Below are 23,656 nucleotides of genomic sequence, written 5' to 3' on the forward strand. Positions count from 1 at the left end.
GGAGGTCTGACCCGTGCAACCACACGCTCAAACATTGAGACGTTTGGTATAAAGGGAGTCTGCCAGTGCCATAACTTCAGTTTGTTCTTGCCGTCAGAGCCTGAAGCAGACTGGTATTGCATTGGTCAATCCACACCAAAAAAGACATTTTAAAGTCAACTTGTTACATGTTTCTTGACTAATAGTGGTGAAGGTTAATTGTCACCACTCTGGCAGGTAGATACACTGGGGTGTTCACTCTGTGGAGCTTGTTTAGACCCAGAACACAATGTACCTGTCGCTCCTGTCCTTGCTTTAATAGTAGGCTGATCAAGCATAGGGATGAGATTCTAGCTAAGCATCTTAGTGAGTCTAAGATTGGGCTTTCTCATACCATATTGTCTGCTGTTCAGGCTGATATTGAGCTTCCTATGCATAAGAAGCATAGGGTATTGGGCAGTGCTCATTTGCTGTCTGCCAGTCCACCCAGGCTTATTGTTGAAGGCAAGATGCTTCCTCATTCCCCTCTGACTAAGGTTGTGAAATAGGCCTCTATCAAAGCCCATTTGGAGTCAGATATGCGGACAGGTCCCTCTACATCTGCACATGTTGATGAACTTAGCTCTTCAGTTGGGTCCAAAGCTGTTTTGCAGGTTCCAGCTTCTGAATCCTTCATTGTGTCAAAGGGGAGACCAGAGTCCCCTGTCATCAGATCATGACCTCAGTTCACTCTTCTTGGGATACTGTCCACATCTGTCTTGGCACAGATTCCCGTAAGCCAAGCAAAAGGCCTCACTTAAAGGCTGCTTCCAGCTTGCTGCCGTCGAGGCCTACTGGCTCCCAATTCCAAACTCAGGCCCATCAACAGAACTTGTTTAACCTGGCTGAGGATTGGATTGCCATAGTCGATCCAGATATCTTAGCCTCCCTGGTTCTGCCAAATCGTCTGCTGGTAAAAGGAAAAAGGGACGTACCCCCCCCTGCTTCTGCCAGAGTAGTCTACTGGTAAAAGGGGGGGGGGGATGTCCCAGAGTCTTCAGATTGAGTCAGAGAATGAGGAAGGTTTGTCCATTGCTTTCAAATGAATATTCTAACTCTGAGAAGCTAGCCTCAGCCCCAGGCCCTTGAAGATGTCTGAGACTCTGCGCACCATGAGGGAACATTTCAAATGGGAATCTCACTCAGGGTTATCCTCAATCAGTGAAGAAGGTAAGGGAATTCCTACATCTTCACTAGTATAAGCATTTTGTTATTGGTGCAGTCTGAGGTAGATGTCTTATTGGAATCTATGTAGCCAGACTCCCTTCCACCTGCTCCTCGTAACCAAACCTATTTTAGAGTTCTGGATTCCTGTAGGTATCTCTAAGAACCCTGTAGCAGATCCTGATGTGATGACTCTGATCCTAAAGAAGCTAAAGGTAGCACTTCATCCTCTGCTAACAACAAATGAATGTAGAGCCTTGGACAGGTTTGGAAAGCGTTTGCAGGTCTGCTATTGTGGCTGTGATTCTAAATTGCCAGTTCTGTATGATGAAGTATTGAAAATAAGGCTCTCTGAAGAACTTCTACGTCATGTCCTTTTCTCATGTTAAGCATCTAGCAGGGCAGCAGCTGCAGGATCAGTTATTAGAAGACATGCCTGGCTGTGAGAGCGGCCCCTCCCTGCACACACAAAATCAAATTTTTTGGATGCTCGTTTGGAAACGCTACCTTTTTGGTCCCAAGGCTGATGCAGTACTTAAAAAGATGGAGGATAAGGCCTGGTCCACGCAGGCTGTGATGGGCCTGGTCCACGCAGGCTGTGTTGGGCCACTTTCAGGATCACCTACCCCACTTCAGAGGTAGTTGTCTAACCAAACACTGCTCCTTTTCACCTCCCAGTGTACACAGACATAGGAGATGTAGAAGGGACAGCAAACTAGGCAGCATCATTGGCTGAAACTGTGGCAGTTTGTCTGTAATGGCCCAATGGGATTTCATCAGCAGGGAGCAGTTATGACTCACTCATGCTTCTCCCTTTGCCCACTTTAGGTCCCATCTTCCCTAATCCCCTTCCCAGACTAGGACGGCTGTCCCCTTTATTAACGAATTGGACACTCATTACTGGGGATCAATGGGTTTTAAAGGTCATAGAGAGGCTACAAACTGAGGTTCAAGCAATCTCCAATTTGCTGAGGCTTCCCAGACATTCCCTCAGACTAAGACAGAGGCCACAAAACATTGTTATTGTATGCCCAAGGTTCTGTGGAACCAGTACACAATTATAGGGAAAGAGATTTTACTTGAGGCTCTTTCTAGTCCCAAAAGGTACATGAAGACCTATCCTGGACTTGCCAAAGCTCAACAGACTCTTCTAGGTACCGAAATTCAAAATGCTAACACTTTGAAAACTGGCCATGATTTTCCACCAATGCCTGCAAGGTCACACTAGATCTAAAAGATTGCGTGCCTCCACATTTCCATAGTAAAAACTCTGGTTCATGTGCTTCAGAGCAGATAAGCATGTTCAATTTTGTGCTCTGCCCTTTGGCCTGTCTTCTGCACCCGTAGTATTCACAAAATGCCTGGCTCTAGTGATAGCCTTCTGCAAGTCAAAGGGCATTCATATTTATCCCTACGTAGATTGCCTCATTCAAGCAACAAATCTAAAACTGAAATGGGATTAGTCATATTCCCACAAAATCCTAGTCAGCTTGGAGTTCACCATCAATATCCAAAAGTCTCAAGCCGTCCAAGCCTTCCTTTCCCAAGAGAAATTAACCTAACACATTCTTTACAAAAAACTTCTTCACAGCAGCCACCTCACTGCCAAGGAGTTCCTGAGAGCCTTGGGTTAACATGGCCTCTTGTGTCCTTATCCCCCTTGCCAGAGTCTACACGAGGAAGCTGTTGTGTGGTGCCAGCATCTCCAGTCCCTCAGCTTCAGGGTTAAGCTTCTCCCTCGTCTCAGGAAAGGATTTGTCTTGTGAGCCTAACCCTGCCATCACTGTGCAGGCCTCCTTGTCAAGAATCCCTTAGAACCAGACACTGACCACATATGCCTCTGGCATAGCGTGGGGGGGGGGGGGGGGCTCACTACAATAACTTATGGACTCTGAGCAGATAGGCACCCAGTTTGAAAACAAACTAGTTAGAAAACTGTTGGCAGTTCAGAAAGTCCTATTTGCATGCGAAGACCAGTGGAAACAAAGTATACTTCTAGTAGAGAGACAGTACTGTGGTTATGTGATGCATTAACAAACAAGGGGGTAGGTGGACTCGTTCTTGCGGTTTGTTTCCCAGCCATTAATCGTTGGAAAACTGCGACCTCCCATAGGTCTGCACTTCATGGCTCAGTACCTACCAGGAGAAAAATCTAGTGGATCACCTAAGCAGGAATCCGACCCTCGCAAGTGGCAGTTGCATCTAGAAGTGGTGTTCTTCGTGTTTCACTGTTTCAGTCATCACACTTGGGGTATCTGCCTGCAGGTAGCCCTCAGTCGGCCAAATACCAGTGTCTTGGGATTTCTGCATTGGATGCGGTCGCCTCTTCCATGACGTCAGGTCATCAGGGGTATAAAACATGCCGGCCAATGCCATTACACCAGTCTTTCTTGCCATGGAGGAGCCCGAAGCAGAAGCAGTTCGCAAGTGCCGATCAGCTGCTACCTGAAACTTTCATTTTTCGAGCTTCAAACCTGAAGTCTTCTAAAGCCAAATACCCTGTTGGGGATCCCTTTTTTCTTGCTCTGATGTCAGAAAAAAAATCTTATGTTCATAGTGTTACCCTGCTGCAGTCATCACACTAGGGTTATCCTGTTAGGCGGTCCCGCAGTCTGCCTGAATTCCAAAGTCTTGGTCCGGCGTCGGTTGCTGTCGCTTCTTCCCTGACGTCAGTGCGCCAGGGATATACGAGGCATCCAACGCCATTTTCTTCAGTCTTTCTTGCCGCACGGTGCCCGAAGCAGAAGCAGTTGGCAAGTGCTGGTCGGCCGACACCTGAGATTTTCGAATCTAATTTCAGTCAAGTCTTCAAAGCTAAGTACCCCGTTGGGGAACCTTTTCTTGCCTCAGTCCGATGTCAGTTAACAATTGCATTTCTTGTGGGAAGTAAATACCTCATAAGGACTTTCATTCTTATTGTATACCTTGCCTAGGCCCAGACCACGACGTCACTGGTTGTCGTTTTTGTGCTAGGTTCAATAAGCGAACTATAAAGCGACGCTTTGATTTTGCGTGGCACTACGGTAGGAAATTTAATTACACTATGCCATCGGAGCATCTGACTACCGGCGTGCATAAAAAAACGCAAAGATAAAGACAGGCAGCCTAGATCCAAGCCAGACTCGAGTCCTCAGCTGGGCTGGTCGCCAGTTCTCCGGTTTTCAGTGAGGCGCCTACACAGCCCCTGCCGACCGCAGAATTACAACTCCAGACCGCTTCGGATTCTCAAGCAGAGAGTTCTAGGCCGACACAGCCATTTTCTTTAGGCCCTACCGACAACATTGCAGAAGGAGAAGCCGGTGCTGTGGAAACATCTTTGGTTACAGAAGGTGTCTTCAGACAGACTACTCTCACCATAAAATCTTATGCTAAGCTTAAGACTCCTCTAAAACCAAAAAAGACTGCACACCAGTCTCCAGTTCAAGGCCCCATGCCTAAGAAACAGATGCATAAAATGGCTGAAAATTTGATTTCTTTAATCAGGGGTTCCCAACCCCCCCCCAGACAAAAGGCCTAGACAAGAGGATTATACCTCCTCTGATCAAGTGTCTATTTCCTCAGGCTCCTCTGAGGAATAGGATTACTCCTTTCCCGCTTATGAAGATTCTGATGCTGAAGATTCCATTCCCTCAGCTTCTCCCCCTGAAGACTATTCCTTTGGGGAAACCTTACATACCATGAGGGAACATTTCCACTGGGAAGGTCAGGACTACTCCGACTCAAAGAAAAGGCTCCGAGAGTTTTTTACTCCCCCAGCACAGACCACTTACTGTCCCTCCAGTTTTAGACATTATGGATGATGTTTACTTAGAATCTAGTCTAAATCCAGATTCTCTGCCTCCTGCTCCAGCCAAACCAGACAGATATAGAGTGCCTGACTCACACACATTCCTTTACAAAAGCCCTGTTGCTGACCCAGAGACAATCTCCCAGGGTCCCAAAGGGGCTAAGGCTTCTATGACTAAACATCCTGTACCCTCTGAAAGGGACTCCAGAGCACTAGATAGGTGGGGAAGAAGGTTTACACCTCAGCTACTCTAGCTACGAGAGCACTAAATTGTCAATTTCACATGCTGAAATACCAGCAATTCCTAATGTCTCAAATGAAACAAAAGATGAGCACGCACTGTCAACAGTCTTAATTCAAGGAAATGCAGGCTCTGTTGCATGCAGCTGAACAGGTGGGCAAACATACTTTACAATGTGGATTTGATTCCTTGGAAGCTTCCTGTAGAGCAGCTGTTACTGGGTCTGTTATACGTAGGCATGCTTTGTTAAAGGAACAAACTCTGCCTGATCATATTAAAGCAAAGTGACTAGATGCACCCTTACAGCAGGATGTCTTACTTGGAGTTAAAGCAGAAGATGTTTTAAAGAAAATGGAGGATAAGGCAAAATCTATGCAGACTGTTAAAGATTTCTTAAAGTTACAACCCCCACGCTTCAGCAGAAATTTGCCAACAAAAATTGGTCCTTTCCAGCTTCTGACAGACCACAGAGGGGTAAATACAGATGCCCAAGGGGCAGAGGTCAAGCACAAATCCCTTACAAACCTCGCCAATAGGGTACTGCAACACAGAAGGGAGGAGAAGACAGGTCCCAAACTTCTAGAAGAGAAACACAATGACTTAAACCTCAAACTGCCAAGCAAAGCTCTCTTGGCAGCTCCCTTGGGAGGAAAATTAGCACTTTTTGCAGACAACTGGCGCATCATCACAAAGGACAAATGGGTCCTAGACATTCTCACAAGGATACAGATTCCATTTCCACACCTTGTCGAGGATAAAAGGAATGCCAAATCTGCCACAATCAATGGGCAGAGGCACAAAAACAAATTACAGCTCTCATGGACATGAGAGCCATTCAACTGGTACCTACACAGGAGCAAGGCCAAGGATTTTACTCAAGGCTCTTTCTAGTCCCCAGAAAGGGCAATGCTTGGAGACCCATTCTGGACCTTTCAATTTTAAACACCTTCTTGCAAGTACCCAAATTCAAGATGCTAACACTACAGCAGCTTCTTCCCATGTTGGGCAAGAAAGCTTGGCTAGTAACGTTGGACCTCAAGGAGGCATACCTGCATGTCCCCATCAGACAAAATTGCAGAAGATACCTCCATTTGCTTACTGCTGACAAAGAGGAATTCAAATATACCCATACCTGGACAATTGTCTCATCCAAGCAGAAAGCAAGGACATTCTCTTACAACACCTGGCTTTTGTAAATCATCTAAGTTGCCTAGGGTACACAGTAAGCGAAAAGAAATCAAAACTAGTGCCCTCACAAAATGACATTACTGGGTGCCAGTTTGAATATAACAGCCCAGATGGCTTATCTGACGCCAGACAAACCACTACAGTTAACTCAATACTTCAGAACTATGGCAACAAAGACCAAACTCCCTGCAAGAAAAATTCTGCAGGCCTTGGGCTTCATGGCATCTTGCGTGCTACTAATACCATTTGCAAAACTGCATATGAGGAAATTATAATGGTACCTAAAAAGTGTATGGACTGAACACAGCCACAGCTTGGAAACAATGATACCTCTCATTCCCTGCCTTCAACAGGAGTTTCTATGGTGGTCACAAGCATGTCACCTCAAGGGTCAGCCTTTCACCCTACCCCCTGCCAGGCAAACTATGACAACAGATGCATCTGACTATGCCTGGGGGGCACACATGGCAGGACGGTGCGTTCAAGTCATATGAACTGCAGATCAAAGGAATCTGCACATCAATCAAAAAGAAATGTTAGCTGTACAAAATGCTCTGACAGCCTTCAAGGACCTCTTACATCCAGGACAGCTTATCATAAGGACAGACAACACCACAGTAATGTGGTATATGCAGGAAAGCAAGGACCTTGTGGAACACAGCACTGGCTTACCAAGTTCAATTACAAGCTCAATTCCTGCCAGGAAAAAATAACGCATTGGCAGACCTAAGCAGAAACATCATGGATCACCACGAGTGGAAACTGGATCCACAAGTATTCAGTGATGACTCAAAAATAGGGGCTCCCAAACATAGACCTGTTTGCCAGCCCTCAAAACTATCAGCTAACAAAATTTTGCACAAGGACTTTTCATCATCAAGCTTGGAAAGTGGACGCGCACTCATTCAGTTGGAAAATGCTAACAGTATATGCCTTTCCTCCATTACCCCTTCTCACAAAGGTGCTACTGAAAGTCAGGATGGAGAGACCCCGAATGATACTCATTGCCTCAGACTGGCCACGCCAGCACTGGTACCCACTATTAAGGAATATGGCCTAGGGCCCACCATGGATTCTACCACAAATTACCCACCTGCTCACGCAGCAAGACAATCGGATTCTACACAGCCAGCTCAAAACCTTAAACCTGGCTGCATGGCAAATCACCTAAGCAACCAGCCAGCTCCTCTCTCACAAGCTGTTATGGATGTTATTCTGGAGGCCAGGAGGCCCAGCACCAGGAAAGCCTACACAAACAAATGGAAAAGGTTTTGCGCCTGGAACCAAGCTAAAGGCCAAAATGCCCTTCAGCCTGACGCATCTCAGATTCTGCAATATTTAACTGAGATGTTACACAAAGGGCTTTCTTTTTCATCTATTAAAATCCACTAACACCTCCTTTATGCCAAAGGTGGTATCCAGTGTGGCTCTAAATCAAACCATCCATTTACCCACCTTCTTCCCATATCCACAGAACAAAGGAGAAAGACTCCTGCACTCCTTGGACATTCACAGGCAACTACGTTACTACTTGGATAAAACTAAGGTTTTCAGAAAATCTGACCAGCTTTTTGTATCCTATGCTACAGCATCACAAGGAAAGGCGGTCTCAAAACAGACCATTTCCAAATGGATAGGACATTGCATACGTTTTTGCTACACCCAGCATGGAAAACCAGTTCCTGCTAGCATAAAGCCCCACTCCAGGGCAGCAGCTACATCTACAGCCTTCCTCAGGGGGGTGCCAAACAAGGATATTCTGGAAGCTGCAACTTGGAGTTCAGTACACACCTTCACCAAACATTACCACTTACCACTTTACTCTAAGACTAGAGCTGGCTTCGCCACTGCAGTTTTGCAGGGCCTTCTAGCCTCCTCTAACACTGTTTGTTTGACTCCACCTCCTATCCTTAGCTTTGGGATTCAACCCCAGTGTGAAGACTGCAGCAGGGTAACACGATGAACATAGTGCAGTTTTGTACCTACCATAAATGTAGATGTTTGTGTATACTCTGCTGCAGTCCAGGTTCCCCTCCCTCCATCCCCTCTGACCTAACTGAAACCTTTCAATGCCTTAAAATCTGATACAACCTTTGTGGTGCATTTGCTTATAGTTGGAGGGATGTTTTGTTTGTGCTAAACTTTTATTATTGGTACCATCTACTGACCACCTTTTGGGGGGGGGCACCTGACATCTGGGGCAAGAAAAACTGAAGAAAATGGGGGATGCCTCTTGTATACCCCTGGTGCACTGACGTCAGGGAAGAAGCGACAGCAACCGACGCCGGACCAAGACTTTGGAATTCAGGCAGACTGTGGGAATTCAGGCTGACTGTGGGACCGCCTGACGACAGGATAACCCAAGTGTGATGACTGCAGCAGGGTATACACTCTAACATCTACATTTATGGTAGGTACAAAACTGTACTTTTTGCCTGTGGAAAGCAAATACCGCAGAGATTTTCATTCTTACTGCGTCACCCATTTAGGCCCAGACCGTGACGTCCCTCGCTGTCTGTTTTGTGCCTTTTTTAATGCCCGAACCATTCGTTGTCTGGCTATCTGTCACTAAATTCTTTCGCGCTCGTTCTCCGTATTCTGAAATGGCTTAGATAAGACATCCAACTACCGATCTTCTGAAAAAACATAAAGCTAGACCGCATAGGTCCAAAACTGATGCTTCCATTAAGCTAGTCACCAGTGCTCAGTGCTGCACCTTTGCAACCACGGATGTCCGCTTATACAGCTTTGCAGGCCTCTGAGACCCATTCTGAGTCTGGTATGCTGCAAGATACTTCGACTCTGGAACCTGCGGATGTCTCTACCTTGGATGGGTCTGGAGCCGCTTTGCAGGCACTGGCTTCTGAGGGTGTATTTCGACCAACCGATGTTCGTATTAAGCAGACAACTTCATTTTTAGCTAAAGCTACAGAGTTTCTCAAGCCCAGAGTTCGCACTACGCCTAGAAAACAGATGACCAAAGCGCATGCTCAAGCTCCCATGCCACAAAAACAAATGCTTACGAGTGGCTGAAGACCTTATTACTAGCCAGCCTTCCCCTGCTAAAAGACAGTTTCCTTCTGATTCTACAGACCAGGAGTCCGATGACTGACCCTTATTACCAGGACATACCCTTCACCTGTGAGGATTCAGATGCAGAGGAATCCTTTCCCTCTGCTTCCCCTCCAGACGATTTTGCTTCTGGTGAAACCTTGCTGACATTGAGAGCATTTCCACTGGGAATGCCAGGACTACCCTCAGTCCAAAAAAGACAATTTTTAGACTTGCCTCAGCACAGGCCTCTAGCTTAACCCCCTCTCCTGGATATTGTAGATGTCTTCATGGAATCCAGTCTTACTCCTGATAATTTACCAAAAGCTCCTAGAAAGCCTGACTGGTACTACAGAGTACCTAACTATCTCAAATTTCTTTAAGATTCCCACTGCGGATCCAGAGACTTTTCCCAGGGGCCTAAAGACATTGACTACTACAGCCAAAAACCCTACCCCCTCTGACAGCGATTCTAGAGCGTTAGATTGGGTAAGAAGGTATATACCTCTGCGATTCTTGCCATTAGGGCTTCGAATTGCCAGTTTCACATTAAGTACCAGCAGCATATTACGGAACTAAACAAAAAATGTTATTGCTTCCAGATTGTACAGAAAGTAAATCTTTGCAAGAGGCAATGCATTCTGCAAACCAAGTTAGTAAACATACTTTGCGGTTGGGTTTTGATGCCTTAGAAGAATCTTGCAGGGCTGTCACTGGGTCTGTACTGAGGAGGCATGCTTGACTGAAGGAACAAATCCTGCAAGACCATGTCAAAGCAAAATTACTGGATGCTCCATTAAACCAGGAATGTTTGTTTGGCACTAAAGCAGAAGTTCTTGAAGATGGAGGAAAAAGCTCAATCTATGCAAACTGTAAAAGATTTCTTACAGGTGCAGCCACCTAGATTCAGTAGGCATTGGCTTTCTAAAAACTGGCCCTTTCCAGTCCCCCCCAGGTCTTCAGTCCCAAACCCAGGGTCACCAGACCACCAAGACTACAGTCTCAGGGTATGCAGAGATCTAAGCAATGGAGTGCTCCCACCTCTAAAACGGGGATTGGTAAGCCACACCTTATGGAAAAAGTTCACAATGACTTGTCTATCATCCTTCCCAGCCATGCTCAAGTACTTCCACCCCTAGGAGGAAAACCCGCCTTGCATGCAAAAAACTGGATGTCCATTACCCAGGACCAATGGGTCCTAAGCATTGTATCCCAGGGATACAGATTCTACTTCCACTCACTGCCAACCCCAAGTGGGCTGCCAAGACCTTCCTTTAAACCAGTGGGCAGAGGCTCAAAAACAAGTACTTTCTTTTTTCAGTTTCAGGGCTATTCAGCCTGTTCCAGTAGAGCAAAGGGGACAGGGTTTCTACTCCAGACTGTTCCTGGTGCCCAATCCTGGAGCTGTCTGTTCTCAACACCTTCCTGGTGGTCCCAAGATTCAAAATTCTGACACTGCAACAGCTTCTTCCTGTGCTAGCCAAGGACACCTGGCTTAGCCACCCTAGACTTAAAAGAAGCTCATCTGCACATCCCCATAAGGGAATCCTGCAGGAAATATCTACGTTTCAAGGCAGGCTGTATGCATCATCAGTTCTCAACTTCCCTTTGACTTATCTACTGTGCCCAGGGTATTCACAAAGTACCTGGCTCCAGTCATTGCATACTGCAGGCAGAGAAATATTCAAATTTACCCATACTTGGACAATTGCCTGATTCAGGCTGACAGTCAGGAATTGTTACTTCAGCACCTGACATTTGTAGAGCGATTTCTAACTTCTCTGGGGTACACCATCAACTAAAAGAAATCACAATTGGTACCCAGCCAAAAAGATTGTATTCCTGGGAGCAAGCTTGAATACAACTTCCCAGATGGCATTGCTCAGTCCAGAAAAACAGGTTTATTTGACAAACTACTTCAAACTAATGCCCACCAAAACCCAGTTATCTGCAAGAAAAATACTGCAAGCCCTTGGGTTCATGGTCTCGTGCATTTTACCAATTCCATATGCAAGAATGCATATGAGGAAACTTCAGTGGTACTTTAGTCTCGTGTCAACATTCTCAGGACCTGGAAATAGTGATTCCTATCATTCCTTGTCTAAGGGCAGAGTTCCTTTGGTGCGCAGAGGCATACAACCACAACAAGGGGCTCCCTTTCACTCAACCCCTCGCCACCCAAACTCTGACAACAGGGCACATCAGACTATGCATGGGGGGCTCACATGGCACGCAAATGCATTCAAGGCAAATGGAGCCCAGGGCAAATTCCCCTGCATATCCATCAAAAAGAAAGGTTAGCTGTACAGAATGCTCTAACAGCCTTCAAATACATAATCTTTCTAGGGCAGCTGCTGATAGATGGACAACACCACGGTTATGTGGTACATAAACAAGCAGGGGAGGAAACCCATTCTTACCCACTCTGCAGGTTAGCCATGGCCCTGTGGAACACAGCCTTGAGCAACCAAGTGCACCTACAAGCTCAATTCCTTCCAGGCAAACAAAATTCACTGACAGATGATTTGAGCAGAAAACTACTGGACCCAGATGAGTGGAAATTGGAGCCAAACTCCTTCAAACTTCTAATCCAGAGGTGGGGGACACTGGAGGTGGACCTCTTTGCCTCCCACGAGAGCCACCAGTTGAGCAAATTCTGCACCAGGAACCCCCACAACAGGGCTTGGAAGGTGGATGCCCTATCCTTCACATGTGAAAAAAAAACTGAAATGTATGCCTTTCCCCCTCTGCCCCTCCTCTCAAAAGTACTACTCAAGATCAAACAGGGCAGGCCAAGGACCATCCTTATTGCCTTAGACTGGCGACGCTAGCACTGGTTCCCATGCCTATGCAGTCTGGCAACAGTGCCACCCTGGCACCTACATCAGACGCCTTCCCTGCTGTCTCAGCAGGAGGGACAGATTTTGCATCCACAGTTGTAAACCCTAAACCTTGCAGCCTGGCTTATCCTCTGAATACACCACCAGCAACCTTCTGCAAACAGGTGCTGGATGTCATCATTGAGGCTAGGCCTAGTACTAGGAAATCCTATGCTGAAAAGGGGAAAAGCTATTCTTGGAATCTGTCTCAAGAAAAGGACACAGCAGTGCCCTCCTTACCTCAAATCCTCTATTACCTAGCAGAGCTAGGCCTATCTTTCTCTATTAAGATTCAAGCCTCTGCCATCTCAGCTCATTACACTACTGAGCCACCCCTATTTTCTCATCCTCTCATCAAACCGTTCCTGAGAAGCTAACAGTTTAAGACCCCCCCCCCCCGAGGAGAGCTCCCACCCCTGCCTGGGACCTTAACTTTGTACTACAGAAGCTCACGCTTCCCCCTTTTGAACCTGCTGCTTCAGCAGAGTTAAAATTCCTCTCTTGGAAAACAGCCTTACTTCTAGCCATCACTTCAGCAAGAAGAGTGAGTTACAGGCACTGATGGCTGTGGAACCTTTCATTATTTTCCATGCGGACAGGGTTTCCCTCAGGACTAACCCATCATTTATGCCCAAGGTGGTATCCAGTGTGGCTTTAAGGTAAGCAGTCCATTTACCAGCCTTTTTTCCTAATCCTCCGAATAAAGGGGAAAAAATCCTGCACTCCTTGGATGTGCAAAGACTGCTCAGGTTCTACCTTGGCAGAGCTAAACCCTTCAGAAATCAGACCAGCTGCTAGTCAGCTTTGCTACAGGGGTGGAGAGGGCAAGGCATTTTCAAATGGATAGCACACTGCATCCATTTCTGCTACAAAAACCATGGAAAACCTACCCCTCAGGGGATCAGAACTCCTACTAGGGCTCCCTCAACCTCTACAGCATTTCTTAGGGGAGTTCCTACCAGGGACATCCTGGAAGCTGCAACCTGGAGTTTTGTACAGACCTTCACCAAGCATTACCACTTGCCTATCTTTTCTAAATCCAGAGCTGGATTTGCCACAGCAGTCTTAGAAGGCCTGCTAGCCAGCCCCAATACTTCTTGACTGCCTCCACCCTTCCTCAGCTTTGGGAATATCAACCCAAGTGTGATGACTGAAAACAGTGAAACACGAAGAACATAGTACAGTTGTGTACACTTAAAATGTAGATGTAAATGGGATCCTATCTCGCCTACATTCATGACAGATGGGTTCGGAGCCGATCCATCGGCTCCGACTCTGCAACTAATACACTAGCACGAAGTCTCTCATTGGCTGGGCTACTCCCTATCCCAGGATGCACTACACCTGCTTCCCCAGATCTCGTTTGCCGCTTTACAAGCTGGACGTGGTCTCGACTTGGCTGGAGCTAAGTGGTTCTTTTTACCTTTTACTGGTCTTTGACCTTGGGGTTTTTCTCTATATATTAACCAAACAGCTGTTTTAACAGCTATTCTTTGTAATTTGTATATCTCGTGTCTGTGTTGAGTGATTTCTAGTACTTTATATTTTTCAGTTGGGCAAGGCCCGTTTAAGTTAGAGGGCCTTTGCCCTACCTTTGACTGCTGTTTAACTGCTACTCAAGTTGTGGTTAGTTGTTCTTCGGGCTAGGCCCGTTTAAATTAGAGGGCTTAGGGTCGAAGTTGGATTGTCTGTCTCAGTTCACTGTTCTTTTTTGAGGTAAAATTTCCTCAGTACTCGCGCCATTGTGTCTCGCGCTGTTTATTGGCACTTTTTTTGTGATAGCCTTATTGCTTGTTGAGTGCCTGTATTATGTCAAAGGAGCAGAAGTCAGGCTTTAAAAAATGCACTCGGTGCAGTTACAAAATGTCCATCACAGACAGCCATTCAGTTTGCGTTTATTGTTTGGGGCCGAAACATCTGCAGGAGACATGTAGTGTCTGTCATGCTTTCTCCGCTAGGGTTCTTCAAGAACGCAAGAACAAGCTGATTTTGAAAGGTCTTATTAAACCCTCCTTTGAGGAAGCTTTAAATCCTCCTGTTGCTTCCAAAAAGAAAAGATCGTCGGCACCGACAAGTCCGTCGGAGCCGACTTCTAAAAAGACTAAATTGACCTCTTCTTCCTCGGCTCCACTGACTTCGGGGCCGAGGGTCGAGGTCTGCCTCGATACCTCCTACTTCGGCTCCATTGCCTTGAGCCGCAAGTTGAGTATCGAAGGTGAATCACCTCCATCGGTTCCAATGGCCGGGCGGTGGAAGTGTGCAGCTCAGACTCTTCCCCCTCGGCTCCGAAGAAGGCTCCTTCGGTGCCGATGGTGGTCCATGATGTGGTGGAGTCGGCGCCGATAGTTTTGGAGCCGTATCGGAGCCGGTCCCCTTCTCTCGGGCCGAAGAAAATCTTCTCGAGTGTCTACCTCCTCTAAATCCTCGAGACTGTCAGATTCGGACCTGGATAGGGTTTTACAGAGGCTTTTCCAGTCTCCAGTGTTTACTAAAATGGTCTCGGCTCCCCCCTCCCAACGCATTTGATTCCTCCTCCAACCTCTTCGGAGCCATTGGAGCCGGTGGTGGTGGAGCAATGTGGAGCCATACGGTCGGAGCAGAGACCCCTTGCAGGCCTTTCGGCTCCGACTATGCTTCCTACCCTGTCCTCCGGTTCAGGGTTTCGTACTGCGACCTCTTCAGCCGGGCCAGAGGGGAATACTTTGGGATTAGCTGCTTCGGTGCCTAGTCTTCCTCTCGGAGCATCGGCTGCTGGAATTCCCAGTGCCATCGTGGCCTCTAGACCAGTGACTTCCTTGGATTCTGGAGGTCCGGCCTTTGAGGCCATGAGGAGCACGCTGGCCATGCCTTTGCCGGTTCAACTAGATTCTACCTCACCGTCCCTAGATTTGGAGACTGGTGCCTCTGTTGTGTTGCAGCCCCCCGGCAGCGGGGCCCCAGGGCCTGAGGATACCCCCATCGGGGGTTCCCTTCTTCCGGGTGGTCCGTCCGAGACTGCTTCGGACGAACCCCCACGGAAGAAATTGTGTAAGAGGAAGCACGTAGACTCCCAAGATGAGTCCATTACATCGGATACTGACCTCTGACGCAGAAGGGTCCCCCAAATCATCTTCGGATGATATCTCCTTCTCAGATATCTTGGAGATTCTGAGACAGAGAGGTGACTGGCAAGCCAAAACCCCTTCAGCTGAGGAGTCAGTCTTCCTCAAGGCCTTTGGGGCCCAGCCCTCCGCCTCCTGGGTGTCTCCGCCCTTCGATGAACTCCTTGATTTGGTTTCTCGAAGGGTGTGGGAACACCCTGATTCTGTGGAAGTCGAGATCTACATTGGTGGCTTCTCCAATCAAATCTCGACCAGGGGCGACCCTTTATACCTCAACGTCCCATTGCCACTGTGACTACGGACGCCTCCCAGGTAGGGTGGGGGGGTCATTACCTGGACAGGTCGGTCCAAGGCACATGGCAGACCCAGGAAACGCATTTGCATATCAATGTCCTGGAGATGAGAGCGGTACTATTGGTACTCCAAGCTCTCCATCACGCTCTCCCACAGGGCCCGATTACTATCCTATCCGACAACATGTCGGTGGTGTGGTACATAAACAAGCAAGGTGGAACCAGGTCTTACCCACTATGCAGAGAAGCCATGAGACTTTGGCACTGGGCGGTAGCTACCAACCGCTTTCTAATGGCAACGCACATACCAGGGAAGTCCAATGTGATTGCGGACAGATTAAACAGGACCATTCTTTTACCCCACGAGTGGTCCCTCAGAGTATAGCTGCGAAGATCTTCGACAGATGGGGTCTTCCTTGTTGCGACCTGTTTGCCAGCCCTCACAATACGAAATGCAGAGAGTTCTTCACACTGTTTCCTTCTCAGGGACAGATTCCCAGGGACGCTCTGACTCACATTTGTCCCTCCGGTCTTCTCTACGCCTTCCCTCCGTTCCCCCTCCTACCGAGGGTGATACAGAAGGCCATTTACTTGGAGAGCGAGATGATTTTGATTGCCCCGCACTGGCCTCGTCAAGTTTGGTTTCCCTTCCTACAGAGGCATGCGATAGAAGGTCCATGGCTTCTGGATCCGGTGCCAGACCTGTTGACTCATCAGTCAGGACGGCGTCATCCGTCTCTCAGGTCCTTGAAGTTGGCAGCATGGTTACTCCACTTCCATCCTTAGTCCGAGACAATGCTCTTCGCCGGACGTGGTCCACATACTGTCTTCTTCTCATAAACCTTCCACCATCAAACTTTATTCCAGTAAATGGAAAAGGTTTGCCTTTTGGGCTCAAGAACGGGGTATAGATCCTCTCACTGCACCTGTATCTGAGGTTCTGAATTTTCTGGCCTCCCTTTTTCAGTCGGGCTCTTCAGTTTCTACCATTAAGGTTCAGTTAGCAGCGATCTCTAATTTTCATGCTTCCTTTGAACCTTCATTGATGTCTCTCAAACTTTGTAAGGCTTTCCTTAAAGGGGCTTGGCTCCTTAGGCCTCCTTTATCTCAGCCTGTCCCCCCTTGGGATTTGAATATGGTTCTTGCTGCCCTAACTGCCCGTCCTTTCGAACCAGCTGCTACTTGTGATTTAAAATTTCTGTCTTGGAAAATGGCCTTTTTAGTAGCCATTACATCTGCTAGGCGAGTTTCAGAACTTCAAGCTCTTTGTTCTGATCCTCCCTATTTGATTTTTCACAAGCATAGAGTTTCATTGAAATTAAGCCCTGCATTTATACCAAAAGTGGCCTCCTCTTTCTGTATGCAACAAACTATAGAACTCCTGTCTTTTCCCAGAATTCTCCAATAGCAGAATATACTTTGCATCAATTGGACGTACATAGACAACTACGTTTTATTTGAATAGAACCGCTCAAGCGGAAATCAAATCAATTGTTTGTTTCCTTTGCAGTGAACAAATTGGGTCAACCAGTAACAAAAGCCTCCATATCTAAATGGATTAAAGATTGTATCATTTTTATTTATTCACAGGCCAATAAAGACCTTCCCTTTCCAGTCAAGGCTCATTCTACCAGGGCAATGGCTACTTCCGTAGCTTTTCACTCCAAGTTATCAATAGATGATATTTGTGCTGCAGCAACCTGGACTTCTCCGCACTTTCATTTCTCATTACAAATTGGATGTGGTTTCTCGAGGCAGAGCTTCCTTTGGTTCCACAGTTCTCAGAAGTGTTTTCCAATGAGCCACCCGGGATGTAGGTGCTAGGGACGCTGTCCCGTCTGTCATGAATGTAGGCGAGATAGGATCCCATTACATCTTTTAGTTATGTACTTACCATAACTTCGGATGTATGGGATCCATCTCGCCTACATTCATAAGTACCCACCCTCCTTTCCCCCTTCCATTTGGATTTAGAGGAGCTGTAGTCACTTTTTTCTTGGCGTTCTTTCTTGAAGTACTTTAGTTGGTTATAGTGACTACTAGTTTTTTCTGTGTTTGCATGGGTGTATGAAAGCGAACAAACAAGATCTGGGGAAGCAGGTGTAGTGCATCCTGGGATAGGGAGTAGCCCAGCCAATGAGAGACTTCGTGCTAGTGTATTAGTTGCAGTCGAGCCGATGGATCGGCTCCGAACCCATCTGTCATGAATGTAGGCGAGATGGATCCCATACATCCGAAGTTATGGTAAGTACATAACTAAAAGTTTTTAGTGTGTTCACTGTTGCAGTCCTGGTTACCCTCCCTCCAGGCCCCTGACTTTTCTATTCTTTCTACCTATCCTCTTTTTGGCCATATCTTATGGCAGTGGTATTTACTTTTTACTGGCGGTGTTCCACACCATGTAATTTCTTCCTATTTTGGGGGCTACTGACATCTGGGACAAATAAAACTGATGTAATGGTGTCTGTTGCATGTTTTATACCCCTGACCTGATGTCATGGAAGTGGCAACAGCACCCGATGCAGAAATCCCAAGACTCTAATCGGGCCGACTGAGGGCTACCTGCAGGCAGATAACCCAAGTGTGATGACTGCAAACGGTGAATACACTCTGACATCTACATTAATGGCAAGTGTGCACAACTGTACTTTTTTTTTGGAAAGGGGTGAATGCTAGCAGTACCTTTTTTAGACCTGCAAAAAGGAATCCTCTGAGCATTTTTTTCTGGCTATACTACTCAGAAACAGTGCTTTGTAAAAGTATGTACAGTAATTTGGTCCTCTATTCATACTGCTACAAAGCACTGCAAACTGGATGAACTTTACAGGTCTAGAGCAGATGTTGCTAGGACCATTCTTAAGTGGCTGCTGAACCCTCAACTTTCCTCTTCCTAGTCCTTTGAAGTTCTGTTTAAACTAGTCAACTAGGTAAGGTTACTCTGCAGTATTCAAATAAGTGTGGTATAGTTGTACAAAGTGTGGTATAGTTGTACAAGCAAAGTTATTATAACACTATATTAATCACGGCTGCAATAGGTGCTTCCTCCCTTAATCCCCCTTTATTGTTGGTAGGGTGTGAACATTGGATTTTATTAGTAACATTGTCCTCTCTCAGGACTATAGCCTTCCTCTTTATTTGGTGTGAAACTCTGAAGGACTTTGTGCCCATACCATTGGTTTTCTAGAGCTGTCATTGAGCTGTCAACAGTCTGGGCACGTAAAAGGGTTCCCCTAAGCTTTGGATGCTGTCTGGCTGATATGTCCTGGGTGGGATATAACCCATGTAGCCATATGTCCTGTGTGGGATATAACCCATGTAGCCAAGGCTTCTGTGGCAGTGGTTGGAGTTCTGAAATGCATTTCAGTCCTTTAAAAAAAATGGTATAGCCTTCACGTCGGTCAGTGTATGCTTCTGCCATTTCAGCTTGTTTTTTCATGAATTTACAGATGTACTCTTGGCATTCTGTTAAGCAGCTTTTTAAAAGCTGAGAAAGATGGTTGCTGTATAATGGGATCATGAGATATTAACTGTATTTAAAATCCTGCAGCTGACACTTTTTGAAAAAAGTACTCATTTACTGTCCATTTCCGATCTTAGTTGGTACATTTTTTGTGGGTGTTCTGTACTAGAATTTCTGCCCTCCAGGACTTAATTTGCAAAAAGCTCTTTTTTTTAGCCATTCCTGTAGACATGGGTCTGTCTCCATAGGTGGTTTTCAAGCTATCCCTTAAGTCAGCCATTTACAAGCTTTCTTTCCTAAGTAGCAGAGCAGAGGTTAGGGGACCTTTCATTTGCTTGATGGTTTCAGACTGCTGCAATTTTATTTACACACAACCAAGTAACAGTCTGGTTTTTGTGCAAAAGGAAAGAGGGAAAAACGATAAACGAAGCTGGTCTGTAATGTTTGTCCTTTGCACTTTTGCTATTCAGTTGTGGTAAAGGTACTCTAGGTTATATTGGGGCTTACTGCAGCAGATCCATCATACCCACCACTGCCTTCCATAGTTTATTTTTGAAGCAGCAACCTGCAGTTCTGTTTGAACTTAAAGCTGAAGTTTGAGTCCCTTCCAGGACAAGTTTTGCCTCTGCTGCCCTGCATGGTCTTATCTGATCACTGATCCGCCTCTAGCTATTCCAAATGCGACGGCTGCAACACGGAATACTATGGTACGCACAGTACAGCAGCCTTAGGTCCTTGTCAAGTATAAATCCTTTGGACAACACGGGCAAGAATTACTTGAATATCCATCAAAGAATATGTTGATAGGGAGGCATTTGTACTGCATTTAGATGGTGGTAGTGTAACCAGCTTTCTTGATTTTGAACATGCAAATGCCTGATGGGTAGTAAAAAAAAATTAGTAACTTTATTTAAAATAGATTTATTTTTGTTTTGAGCAGGTAGATGAAATTGACCAGTGGACCCCTTCTAGTTGATAAGAGACTAAAAAGGAGATTGCATAGTTCAGGAGTGTGTAAAGGTTTGAGAAGTGGTGGTAGGGCATAGTGAACAAAGGTGCAGAATTCAAAATCAAAAGGAATAAATTTTAGGGAGTAACCTAGCTACAAGTAGGCAGCATGGAGAAATTACCATTCTTTTCTATCTTTTCGGCTTAGTGTTAAACTTAAGGAAACACTTGGTGGTGAGAAGGCAGCAAGATCTTGCAAGGGCAAAGGAAGGCATTAAGAACAAGGGCAAAGGTGAAGAAATTTTCACGTAAACCCACAAGACAGGTTCCAGCTAGATTTAAGATGAGATGCATTTTCTTTGAAATACAAAAGGCTAAGTAGGTAAGAGCCCCTCTCCCCATATCAATCCTTTACCTACACTTCACTTGTTCTCTCTACACCCTTCCTTGGGCTGTGCTGTCATTTGGAAGGGGTCTCCTAAACACTGTGCTCTTTTATAGACCAAGTTCTGCCCTTGCATACAAGGGCATTAAACGTCTTGGCAGGTAATGTGGATTTATTTGACAACTTGCAGATAGTGCAGTGTGCCGATCATGATTTACTAGCTGTGACTTTCAGGTTTGATGGTTTTTTTGTTCGCTTTAATTTAACATTTAATTTAGTCAGGCATCTAAATTTAGACAGGAAAAACACTTTCATTTATAGAAATAAAACTTTGTCCTACAAAAATGTTGCATCACAGGGAGCAGAAGTGTAGGTGCTGTTTTGGCTAGAATGATATCTGCTTAGTTGCAGGTTAGAATATTGAGTGTGCGGTTTGTTGTAACCACCTTCACTGCACCTAAAACTGAATAGACTGTTCTATTTATTTGTATAGGTTTGCAAGTTCCCAGTCAGTACGTGACATGGTGTAAAGAGCGTTTCATAAACTCTAATTCTCTGAACAGTTCAAAGATTGTGCGACAGGAGTCTTCCAGTGAAACATCTCATGGTAAGTCTGAATTATTTCATTTTTCATCATGAAATGTAGAAACTACATCTGTTGACCTTAAAAATTGTGCAGATTATTCCCATCAGTTTTAGGAGCCCCCCCCCAAAAAAAGTTTGTTGTATAAATTAATTGCGGAATATGTCACAGTTGCTAGTTAGATGTTCTTAGTGTTTCACTGTTGCAGTCATTACATTTGGGTTATCTGCTTGCAGGTAGCCCTCAGCTGGCCTGATTATCAAAGTCTTGGGTCCTGCGTCTGTTGCGGTCTCTTCTTCCATGACGTCAGGTAGTTAGGGGTATAAAGCATGCAGCCGACACCATTACATCAGTCTTTCTTGCCGTGCGGTCTCCGAAGCAGAAGCAGTTTGCAAGTGCCGGTCGGCCGACCCCTGAAAGTTTTGTTTGAGTTTCAGAACTGAAGTCTTCAAAAAAGCTAAGTACCCAGTTGGGGATCCTTTTTCTTGCTCTAAACTGATGTCAGTAAAAGTTAACAATTGTATTACTTGTGGAAAGCAAATACCTCAAAGATTTTCATTCTTACTGCATTCCTTGCTTAGGCCCAGACCACGATGTCCTTCTGTTTTGTGCCTTATTCAGTCCTCTATTAGTCGTTCATTTTTGCATCAAACTATTTCGGTATTCTGTTTAATTATCCAGAAATGGCTTCAGTAAGCCATCCAACTACTGACATTCTGAAAAAACGCAAAGAAAGACCGAGACAGACCGCATAGGTCCAAAGCTGCCGATGACGCTTCTGTTAAGCTAGTCGTCAGTTTGGTACTCAGTGAGGCACTTTCGAAGCCCGTGATACCCGATGCTTCAGATTCGCAGGCCTCGAGACCCATTTGGAGTCTGGTATGCCACGAGAGGCTTTTTCGAATATGAAACCTGTGGATGTCTCCACCTTGGATGGGTCCGGAGCCGCTGTGCAGGCACCGGCTTCTGAGGGTGTATTCAGGCCTACTGACTTGCATATCAAACAGACACCATCTTCTACAAGGCCTAAAACTCTCTCCACTCCTAGAAAAACAGACGTCCAACTGACATGGTCAGGCCTATATGCCTAAAAAGCAAATAAGAATGGCTGAAGACCTTATTAGGGGAAGCCAGCCTTCTCCCTCTGAGACCTAGAACTGATTTTCCTTTTGATTCTTCTGATCAGGATTCTGAAATTTGTGTTTCTTCTGATGACCAGGATTTGCTCTTATCTACCTATGAGGATTCTGATGCAGAGGACTCCATTCCCTCTGCTTCCCCTCCAGAAGATTTCTCTTTTGGTGAAACTTTGCACACTCTTAGTGAGCATTTCCGCTGGGAAAGCCAGGATTACGGACTCCAAAAAGAGGCTTAGGGAATTCTTACTCCTACCTCAACACAGGCCTTTAGCTATCCCTCCTGTACTGGGCATTGTAGATGATGCCTTCTTTGAATCTAGCCTGGCCCCAGATACTTTACCTCCGGCTCCCAGGAAACCTAACCAGTATTAGAGTACCTGACTCTCACAAGTTCCTATTTAAGAACCCTACTGCAGACCCAGAGACCATTTCACAGGGACCCAAAGGCATTAAGGCTACCACTGTCAAAAACCCTACCCCCTCTGGTAGAGATTCCAGGGCCCTGGACAGATGGGGTAAGAAGGTATATACTTCTGTTACTTTGGCCATTAGGGCCTTAATCTGCCAGTCTCATATGTTAAAGTATCCGCAGCATATTATTGGATTACATAAACAGAAAATGATTCCTGACTGCTGAGAATAAAGAATTACAGGATTTAATGCATTCTGCTGAACAAGTTGGTAAACATACTTTGCAATGTGGTTTTGACTCCTTAGAGGCTTCTTGCAGGGCTGCTGTCACTGGGTCTGTTCTTAGAAGGCATGCTTGGCTTAAGGAGCAAATTTTGCCAGATCATGTTAAAGCTAAATTACTGGATGCTCCCCTTAAACCAAGACCACCTGTTTTGGCAACAAAGCAGAAGCAGTACATAAAAGATGGAGGAAAAAGCTAAGTCTATGTAAACTGTTAAATGTTTCCTGCAAGTACAGCCTCCCAGATTTAGTAGGCATTGGCCTTCTAAGAATTGGTGCTTTCCTGTCTCTTCCGGGCCCTCAGTCCAAACCCAGGAACAGCAGATCACCTAGGCTACAGTCTCAAGGTACTCGCAGGCCTAAGCAGTGGGGGGGCTCCCACTTCCAAAGCTGGAAGTAGCAAGACAACCCCCTGTGGTAAGCTGTCATAATGACTTAACCTTAAACCGTCCAAGCCCTGCTCAACTGACTGCTCCTTTAGGGGGAAAGATCGCCCTGCATGCAAAAAACTGGGAACTCATTACCCAAGACAAATAGGTTTTAAATATAGTTTCCCAAGGATTCAGATTCCACTTCCACACCTTACCAACCCCAAACGGTTGGCCAGACCTACCCCCAAATCAGTGGGCAGAGGCTCAACCGCAGGTTTTCTCTCTAAGTATCGAGGCTATTCAGCCTGTCCCAGCTGAGGAATGGGGCAGTGTTTTTACTGAAGACTTTTCCTGG

General features: G+C 46.0%; 1 protein-coding gene across 1 annotated transcript in view; it reads left to right on the forward strand.

The window, feature by feature from the left end:
* Positions 1-23,656, forward strand: part of LOC122798569 (zinc finger protein 729-like) — a 920,500-nt gene that overhangs the window by 288,742 nt on the left and 608,102 nt on the right. The window contains exon 3 of the mRNA XM_044067626.1: positions 21,009-21,122. Within this exon, the coding sequence (XP_043923561.1) occupies positions 21,009-21,122 (114 nt within the window). The remainder of the gene's footprint in view (positions 1-21,008; positions 21,123-23,656) is intronic.

This window comes from Protopterus annectens, chromosome 3.part1 (genome assembly GCF_019279795.1).
Source record: "Protopterus annectens isolate FY-2018-M chromosome 3.part1, PAN1.0, whole genome shotgun sequence".
Lineage (NCBI taxonomy): Eukaryota > Metazoa > Chordata > Ceratodontiformes > Protopteridae > Protopterus > Protopterus annectens.